The sequence below is a fragment of the Etheostoma cragini genome, chromosome 1 (assembly GCF_013103735.1).
Source record: "Etheostoma cragini isolate CJK2018 chromosome 1, CSU_Ecrag_1.0, whole genome shotgun sequence".
NCBI lineage: Eukaryota > Metazoa > Chordata > Actinopteri > Perciformes > Percidae > Etheostoma > Etheostoma cragini.
Window position 1 is genome coordinate 33,910,969 of NC_048407.1, and position 10,221 is coordinate 33,921,189.

A 10,221-nucleotide genomic window follows, 5' to 3' on the forward strand; every position below is an offset into this window, starting at 1 on the left:
GAGGGGGAGAGGAGGAGACAAGGAGAGGGGGAGAGGGGAGAAGAGAGGAAAGGAGACAAGGAGAAGGGGAGAGGGGAGAGGAAACAGGGTTACATGTGACAATTAGACAAGGAGAGAAGGAGAGTAGGAGAAGGGAAAGGAAAGAAGAGAGGAAAGGAGACAAGGAGTGGGGGAGAGGGGAGAGTTGCAGTTGCACAAACAGTAGAAATATAAATAAAGGAAATTAAAGAGTGTGGATATGTTCGGTATTTACATAGTGGGGGAAAATATACTTATATATATTTAAAATAAAATAAAATAATGAGGTTAATTATAATTAGATTAATAATTAATAAAACAGTAAGTTATTGTGTGAGTTAAAACAATAAAAATATATAAAAAAATTAAATTAAAATGAATAAATGAAACTGTAACGTGTGTGTGTATTAATAGACAAAAAAGTAATTGATTAAAAAATAATTAATACTTAAAAAAATAAATAAATCAGGATCTATTCTATTTTATTCTATTGTTATGATCAGGAATGAGTAGTGCAAGCCGTGGACTCAGCTGTTCTCATGGGGATCATGGGAGTTGTAGTTCCCCATCCGGCCACAAGGGGGCAGAGCGAGGCTGTCTCATGAGCACTTTAACCCTCCTGGTGTCCTCGGGTCTGACCCAGTTTCTAAAAGTTTCTACATGAGAAATTTGGGTTTCTATCAACCGAAATGTCCAAAACAACAACGTGGACGTTCCATACGACGCTCTTTACGAGTAAAATGAATGATCACTTTACTCCTTTCTTTGGTATTTGGGTGTTTAATTCAATTTTAAGGCATTTTAAAAAATATAATTGATTAGGGACGTTGAAGAAAGTGACAAAAATGACCGAAAAAGCTTTAAAATGGATGAAAAAGAGCAGAAGAAAAGACGAAAACATGGGAAAAAAGGGGGAAAAAATGTGGGAAAAAAGTAACAAAAACATTGGAAAAAGCAGCAGAAAAAGTTTTCTTTTTTAAATTTAGACAGAGAAAAACAAAATGTTGCATTGTGGGTAGGAGGACAACACGAGGGTCAATGTGTTGATGTCTCTACTCAGTTCACTGTTGAGTCATAGAGTTTGATTACAGGCATTAAACCTGCTGGTTTCTATGAGTAATGCTGGCGTACCTGAACATGTGTGTGTTTGTGTGTATGAGTGTGTGTTTGGGCGAGTGTGTGACTGTGTGGTGTGTATGTGTCTGTGTGACTGTGTGTGTGTGTGTGTGTGTGTGTGTGTTTGGGCCATGTGCATGCCTGTCTTTCTGTGTGTGTGTCTGTGTGTGTGTGTGTGTGTGAGTGTGTGTTTCTGTGTGTGTGTGTGTCTGCGTGGTGTGTGTGTGTCTGTCTGTCTGTGTATGAGTGTGTGTGTTTCTGTGTGTGTGTCTGCGTGGTGTGTGTGTGTGTGTGTGTGTGTGTGCACCAAGGTTATAAAAGTTGACATTTTACAATTGGTTGTCAGAGCGTCTTCTAGTTTTCGGAATAATACAATAACTGCTGTGTGTGTGTGTGCGTGTGTGTGTCTGTGTGTGTGTGTGTGTGTGTGTGTGTCTGTGTGTGTGTGTGTGTGTGTGTGTGTGTGAGAGTGAGTGTGTGTGTCTGTGTGTGTGTGTGTGTGTGTGTGTGTGTGTGTGTGTGTGAGAGTGAGTGTGTGTGTCTGTGTGTGTGTGTGTGTGTGTGTGTGTGTGAGAGTGAGTGTGTGTGTCTGTGTGTGTGTACATTGTTCAGCGCTCCGTCCTCTCTCCGGTTCTTCTGCAGGACGTGTTGCAGAGCCAGCTGAGTCTTCTGCTGCAGCTTCTCTACCTTCATCTTCTCCTGCAGCCACGAGCGGTCTGCAGCAGAGACACACACACACAGGCACACACACACACACACACGCACACATACACACACACACACACAGGCCCAGACACACATTAGAAAGATGTTAGATAGACGTTAGATCGACGAGAGAGTGAAGAGACGTTACCTGCGGACAGCAGGAGGAACGCTGAGAAGACGGCGAGCTCGTCCTCCGACAGACGCAGCGAACACATGCTGTTAGCGAAGTCAAACACTGATGTGATCAAGTCATCACAACCTGGAAACACACAGAAACACACACACACAGACACACAAACACAAAACCACACACATGCAGACACACACACACACACACAGGGGAAAAAATATTATATTTCAGGGACGAATTATCAAATTTTAACATTTTGTTTCATTGAAGCTCCCGAAAGAAAGAAAGATGTTTGTCTCATCCTCACTGTGAAAATACTCTGGTTATAGTAGAAGTACTGAATTAACTTCTTTACTCAAGTAAAAGTAACAAAGTACAGGCTTGGAAATTTTAGTTTAAGTTAACTAACTTCAAAACAACTAAATACTTGATGAAGACATTGTATAAAGTGAGAAAGTACTTTGTGAAAAGTTAGAAAATGTCAAAAAGAAATAGTAAAGTAAAAATATTGTCTTTGGGTTAAATTTTACCCCTATACAAAAAGTTTCCATTTCAGAAATTTTCCAAAAAAGCAATGTGGATGATTCCCAAAAACGCTCCTCACAAGTTAAATAAATAATCAGTTCACTACTTTCATTGAATGTGAGTGTTTTTTTTGTCAATTTTTTAGTACTTGGAGTAAAAATAATTGGTAAAAGAACTTTAAAAAAAATATAGAAAAATGTCAAATAAAGTGACTTAAATGTAAAAAGATAGCAAAAAATTAACAAAAATGTCAAAAGAAGTGATGAATGTCAATAAAAACTTAAAAATTTGGGGAAAAACCCTCAAAAATTTAAAACGACAAACGTTGAAAAGTGACAAGAAAATCGTGGGAAAGACACAAAAGGGTCGCAAAAGACAACCGAAACGATGATAAAAAGGTATTTCAGTTGAAATGTTGACTCAGAAAAACAAAACAATTTCCAGTTCGACGTGAAGACAACATGAGGGTTAAGTACAGTAACGAAGTATTTGTACTTCCCATTTCTGGTTGGCGAGGAACGGGAGAAGAAGATGTCAGAACTTCCTCAAAATGCCATGTGATGCCATGTTCCCCCATGGGGACAATAAACAACAACAACAACAACAACAACAACAACAACAACAACGAACTCACCGAGCGCTCTGAAGACGTCAGGACCTGCAAACTTGCCGTCGAAGTAGACGCTGTTGTTCTGGGAGTCGAACAGCCGACACATCCGGACCAGGATGACCTCCAGAGAGCCTGGGACACGGAGACACTGGTGAGTAATGGGAAGTCCCGTGATGATGGTTTAACGACCCCGCTGCTAACGATCACTCATTTCATTCATCAGTCATTAACTAACGATCCTTTGGTCTATAAAATGTCAAAAGATATAAATGTTCACTCCAGTTTCTCAAAATCTTTAACTCTCCTGGTGTCTTCAGGTCTAATTTGACCCCTTTCCAAAAAGTTTCTTAATCAGAAAATCGGGTTTCTTCCAAACAAATTGTCCAAAAAAGTACCGTGGACGGTTCCCAACAACGCTCGTCACAAGTTAAATATATAATCAGTTCACTAGTTTTATTTAATGTGTGTTATTTTGTTAGTTTTTTAGCATTTGGAGAAAAGAAAATTGGTAAAAGAACTTTAAAAAAGGGCAAAAAAGAGAGAAAAATGTAAATAAAAGTGACTAAAATGTGAACAAATGTCAAGTGAAGTGACAAAAATGTCCAAAAAATGTGAAACAACTGTAAACATTTTTTTCAAAGGCTCAGGCCCTGTCACACTTTATGTCTTCAAAACTACATTGAACTAAAAACTAAAAATAAGAATGACAGTTACATTTTAAGTAGTTTTCTACCTAAAGACCCTGACCCACCATGCCGAGGGCCAAGAACAGGTGGCGACGAGGACCTCCCGTTGACCCACGTTGCCGTTGTCTTGGCCAAAAAATAACAATCAAACACAAAGAGAACACTAAAGCCGACGGGCGACTACCACGAACGGGTTTCTCTACAGTCTCACTTCCTGTCTGTGTTTCTCAGTTCCAAGCTCATTGGTTCCTACTGAAGACGTAATTCTTAACTCTCATATTGTCCTCATGTTGTCCTCATTTTGTCCTCATGTTGTCCTCATGTTGTCCTCAAGTTTGCCTCATGTTGTCCTCATGTCGTCCTCATGTTGTCCTCATGTTGTCCTCAAGTTGTCTTCATGTTACCCTCATGTTGTCCTCATGTTGTCCTCAAGTTGGCCTCATGTTGTCCTCATGTCGTCCTCATGTTGTCCTCATGTTGTCTTCATGTTGTCCTCATTTTGTCCTCATGTTGTCCTCATGTTGTCCTCAAGTTGTCCTCATGTTACCCTCATGTTGTCCTCATGTTGTCCTCAAGTTGCCCTCATGTTGTCCTCATGTCGTCCTCATGTTGTCCTCATGTTGTCTTCATGTTGTCCTCATGTTGCCCTCATGTTGTCCTCATGTTGTCCTCATGTCATCCTCATGTCGTCCTCATGTTGTCCTCATGTTGTCCTCATGTTGCGTTCATGTTGTCCTCATGTTGTCCTCGTGTTGCGTTTTTGTTGTCCTCATGTTGTCCTCATGATGCGTTCATGTTGTCCTCATGTCGTCTTCATGTTGCCCTCATGTTGTCCTCATGTTGCGTTTTTGTTGTCCTCGTGTTGTCCTCATGTTGCCCTCATGTTGTCCTCATGTTGTCCTCATTTTGACCTCATGTTGTCCTCATGTTGTCCTCATGTTGCGTTTTTGTTGTCGTCATGTTGTCCTCATGTTGTCCTCATTTTGACCTCATGTTGTCCTCATGTTGTCCCCATGTTGTCCTCATGTTGCCCTGATGTTGCCCTCATCTTTTCCTTATCTTGTCCTCATTTTGTCCTCATCTTGTACTCATGTTGTCCTTATGTTGTCCAAATGGAAGTGTTTTTGAAATAGTATTGAGTAAAAGTTGACATATTCCAGTCTGTGATTATCATCAACATCCATTCCTTTAATTTTAGTCTCAATAATTCTAAATTCTGCTTTTCTAACTCAAACATTGGGTATAATTTCCTATAAATGAGGTTTATTGACCATAAATTCCAAAAAATAACTGTAAAACTAAAGTTAATAAGTTAGTGTTACGTAATGTGAAATGAAAAAAAGTGTCAAATATTGAAAAAAAGCATGAAGAGTGTTGAAAAAAGGGACAAAAAAGGGACAAAAAATGTTAAAAACGTCAATAGAAATAATCAATAAAATTGTTGAATTTCAATTTTGACGGGAAGACGACACGAAGGTTAAAACACAAATATATAAGTTAATCGGGTAGCTTTGTTGACGATAGGACAATAATGTCGAACAGCATCAGGGTTTCTCTCTCACCGGCTTTCAGCAGAACGATCTGGTCGTTTTGGCAGAGCTCCATGAAGCCGTCGATGCGTTTGGCGAACTCCACCACGTAGTGGACGGCCTCGGTGATCTTTACGGCACACAGCTGCCACATCAGCTCCCGCGGCTGCAGAGAAACCACGTTCATCAGGTCCAACAGAACCATGGGACAACAAGAAGACACAGAGGGACTCTATGGAGAAACCCGTAGGGGGAAACCTGTAGGGGGGGCTCCATAGACAAATCTGTAAGGGGGCTCTATGAAGAAACCTGTAGGGGGGCTCTATAGAGAAACCTGTAGGGGGCTCTATAGAGAAACCTGTAGGGAGAACTCTATAGAGAAACCTGTAGGGAGAACTCTATAGAGAAACCTGTAGGGAGAACTCTATAGAGAAACCTGTAGGGGGCTCTATGGAGAAACCTGTAGGGAGAACTCTATAGAGAAACCTGTATGGGAGCTCATAGTAGAAACCTGTAGGGGGAACTCTATAGAAAAACCTGTCGGGGGAACTCCATAGAGAAACCTGGAGGGGGAACTCTAGAGAGAAACCTGTAGGGAATGGTCTATAGAGAAACCTGTAGGGGGGCTCTATAAAGAAACCTGTAGGGAATGGTCTATAGAGAAACATTTAGGGGGGCTCTATAGAGAAATCTGTATGGGAGCGGTCTATTGAGAAACCTGTAAGGGGGACTCTGTAGAAATATTCATCATGATTAACAGAACCTTGTGACAGTGCAACTCTTTCTTTTACATTACACGTCATCTAGCCGAGGCTTTTACCCAAAGAGACTTCCAGTGAAGAGCTTTCAACCCTGAGGTGCAAGAAGTAGACAGCAAGAAGTACATTCGCTTTAAATAATTAAAACTACAAAGAGAAACATGAGAGTGCAGCTGTAAGGTTTTATTCTTTTCTTTTGTCTCTCTCATCATCATCATCAGAGGTGCAGTTGGAGGAGAAGTGTGTCGGGCGTCCTAAGGCCTGGACTACGAGTTTGAGCCCAACCGATACATCGGCGGCCCGATATTAGGCCTTTCCCGATCTATCGGTATCAGCATTTATAACGGCCGATAACTAAAAAATCCCAATCATTTATAATAAAAATTAACCATTGTCAACCATGTTATGAGTGTTGACGTTGCATAATCTGTAACCCCTAAACTGACTGACTGAATGAGAATAAGAATACTACGTAACAGAGAATAAGTTATAAGATGTAAGATGGAGTCCGGGTTCTGTATGAGGGCTGATGCAGCCAATAAGATAGCTGAACAGCCGACACTTCGGTTGCTGTAAAATAAGTGTTGACCGGCCTCAAAAGGAAAGCTCAGAATAAAAAACCCACGTAAACGCACACCTTGCTCTGGTAGCCCTCCACCTCAGCCTGCAGGAAGCTCTGCCAGCTGGTCTGCTGCAGCTCCTCCGTCAGGTACTGACACGTCTCCAGGTGAGACTTTGAGATGGTCTGGACCAGGTGATCTGCAGCAGAACATAGACAGCATTATAACTATCAGAATAATAATAACATTGTTAGCATAGAGCCTTTAAGTTAATCTTAAAAACAGACTGCAAGTGATGCACAGTAATGTTATCCGCTGCCTATCTAACGCCCCCCCCAGACTCATGTTGGTCTTGTGTCGGCTTCAAGACACTTATGTTGATGGTTTTTAATCAAGGTTTTTTAGTTTTCCTTGCAGAACTGTCCCTTTTTTCAACACATTTTACGTTTTTTTTCAATGTTTGGTTAATGAGCTCCCAACCTCCCGCCATGTTACACCACCTTTCTCTTTCTGTTTCCACACTTGTTTCAGTCTCCTTTCTGTCTGCATCCAGATGTTTCCTCATCTGTCTGGTTTCTTTGGTCACTCTTTACTCGAAGGTAGCTACACCGGCTTATAAGTCCCCCCCCCCCCCCCCCAGGCTAAAGTTGATCAAAAAGAGGAATAAAAAACATATTTTGGAAATTTATCTTTATGCCTTAATTAAAAAAACAAATTAGGAAAATCCAACCTTTAAGGACACCATGTTTCATAAATAGATAAAATACAAAAATGGGGGGGTATACTTACACCCCCCTATGTTAAAATACAGGGGCATAAGTATACAACCCCCTATGTTAAAATACAGGGGCATAAGTATACACCCCCCTATGTTAAAATACAGGGGCATAAGTATACACCCCCTATGTTAAAATACGGTGGCATAAGTATACACCCCCCTATGTTAAAATACGGTGGCATAAGTATACACCCCCCATGTTAGAATCCCATAGAGGCAACGCCATCACTAACAGGGACATTGTAGAGCGTCCTCTGGTGGACAGACTATGCAACGTATGTGTCGGGCTCTACTTTAAAACACACTGCAGGTCTCCTTTAATCAGCAGGAGAGGCTTCTTCCTCCGTGTTATCTCACCGAGTTCAGCCCTGGACACGGTGGGGGACGCGTCTCCGTCGCTGAAGGAGCTGTATGCGAAGAAGCCGGTATCAGATCCATTGTCACATGTTGGCTCCGGTTTGATGCCGTTAATATCTAGTCCAGACTGATCCGGGGACGGCTGGACCTCCAGGTACAACCCCCGACCGTCTCCGCCCCCTCCAGAGTCCGCCTGTAGTACAGATCACCCAACCCACAGGTGACATTTTAGGCTATCTTCTGCCATTTGAGCTGCTTAAAATGGATCTGATGTTAAAGAATACCGTCATTTTCCAGAGATAAAACTATTTAGTAGTAGTTAGATGGCAAAAGTACTCACTTCCTGTACTCTAGTAGAAGAATACTCTGTAAAACCAACTCTGGTATACGTAGAAGTACTAATTTAACCCTTGTGTTGTCTTCTCATCAAAATTCAAAATCAACAATACAAACATGAATGAATGAATGAATGCATGAATGAATGAATGAATGCATTAATATATGAATGATTGAATGCATGAATGAATGCATGAATAAATGAATGAATGCATGAATGAAAGAATGCATGAATGCATGAATATATGAAAGATTGAATGCATGAATGAATGCATGAATAAATGACTGAATGCATGAATGAAAGAATGAACGAATGCCTGAATGCCTGAATGCAGGAATAAATGAATGAATGAATGTATAAATTGTTAAATAAATGAATCAAATAATGAATGCATGAATGAAAGAATGCATGAATGAATAAATGAATGAATCAAATAATGAATGCATGAAGGAAAGAATGCATGAATGAATGAAGAGATGAATGAATGAATGAATGAATGCATGCATGAATGAATGAATGAATGAATGAACGAATGAATGAAGGCACAAATGAATTCATGAATTAATGAATACACAAATGAATGAATGAATGAATGCATGAATGCATGAATGCAAAAATGGATGAATGAATGTGTGAACAAATGAATGAATGAATTAATGAATGAATGAATGACTGAATGACCTTTGACGATACAGATCCCCCTCCAGGTGACTCGTGGGTCCCGTAGCCCCCCAGCTCCTCTGAGAGCTCCGTGAGGCCGAAGTGAGGGGACAGGGTCTCGGCCTCGCCCGGGCTCGGGCTGCTGAGGCCGGGGGGGGACAGGAGTGGGGGGCCCTGGTCCTGCTGCTGCTGCTGCTGCTGGAGGCGGTGCTTCTGCACCTCCGCGTACAAACTGTCCCGCTGCTTCTTGGACATGCGACCGAACTTCACAGCTGTGTTTGAGGAAGAGGTTCAGGTTCAGGTTCAGGCTCAGGTAACTTTATTTATACCCGCACACACACTTATAACAACACACCAAAACACACACAGGTCCAGGTTTTCTTTTGACATTGTCGTTTACATAACATCGGTAGCCTTTTTGTCGCCTTTTCGTAGGTTTTTGTCGCATTTTTGTCGCCTTTTTGTCTCCATTTTTTCACCTTTTCGTCGCCTACCTACATACATTAAATAGAAAATGTGGCCTAAATATAGTTAGTAGTCCAAAGAAGATCAATGATCGGACAGAAAAATAATAATAATAATAATATTTTTTAACCACATATCTCAACAGCTATTGCAGAATTCACTGTAACAACTGTAACCTAGAATTTACAGTAACTTCCTGTAACGATTGTCCAGCAAGTTCCTGTGAATTCTTTTCACAGTAAAGTTACCGTACTTCCATTTACAGTATTTTATGTATTCATTGTAAAATACAAAACAAGCACAACATAAGATAAAAACAGTAGTTTACTGTACTATTTACAGTACCATTGTGGACATATTGTTTTTTTTTACAGTAATACTTAGACTACTGTGATTTCTACTGTGATACTCATGTCGACAAGGTTGTAATGTACCTTTAAAGCATTTTACTGTAAAATAGTATCCAGTAATGTTACTGTGAAAGATAAAGTAATAACTGGAGATTTCACAGTTATTATTTCCAGTGCAGGTACAAAATCTAATAAGAATACTTAAGGTGCCACCAATCAAGACATAAGAGATAAAGATAAATATATAATAATATAAAAGTATAATAGTGTCAAATAATAAGAAATTATCTCAGGACCCTTTAGATATAGATAGGTCTAGACCAACCTCTATAATTTACAAAGACCCAACATTTCCCCCCAAAAGCATGCATTTGATGCAACAGCGGTGAAGAAATACTTTTTTTAACAGGCAGAAACCTGAGGTCTGTTTGGGGACCTGTATGTTTTTGGTTATTTGGAAATAAAAGCATTGAAATAAATATACTCTCAGCTAAAATCAAGATACAGAACAAAAAATTCTCCTGTCATATTTGTGCAAATATTGCAACAACTCAGTGACAGCAGCAGGAACACAGATATTTTTGGACTGCTTTGTTCTGTACCACGGGACTCAAAGCCTCCGCCGGGGGGGGGGGGG

General features: G+C 40.5%; 1 protein-coding gene across 1 annotated transcript in view; it reads right to left on the bottom strand.

Moving 5' to 3' along the window:
* LOC117955729 (nuclear receptor ROR-alpha A-like) overlaps window positions 1-10,221 on the bottom strand; it is a gene marked incomplete at its 5' end in the record, with an annotated part of 12,457 nt that overhangs the window by 743 nt on the left and 1,493 nt on the right. Inside the window, 7 exons of the mRNA XM_034890444.1 lie at window positions 1,738-1,850; window positions 1,988-2,098; window positions 3,129-3,236; window positions 5,353-5,485; window positions 6,715-6,836; window positions 7,773-7,965; window positions 8,791-9,041. Of these exons, the coding sequence (XP_034746335.1) occupies window positions 1,738-1,850; window positions 1,988-2,098; window positions 3,129-3,236; window positions 5,353-5,485; window positions 6,715-6,836; window positions 7,773-7,965; window positions 8,791-9,041 (1,031 nt within the window). The remainder of the gene's footprint in view (window positions 1-1,737; window positions 1,851-1,987; window positions 2,099-3,128; window positions 3,237-5,352; window positions 5,486-6,714; window positions 6,837-7,772; window positions 7,966-8,790; window positions 9,042-10,221) is intronic.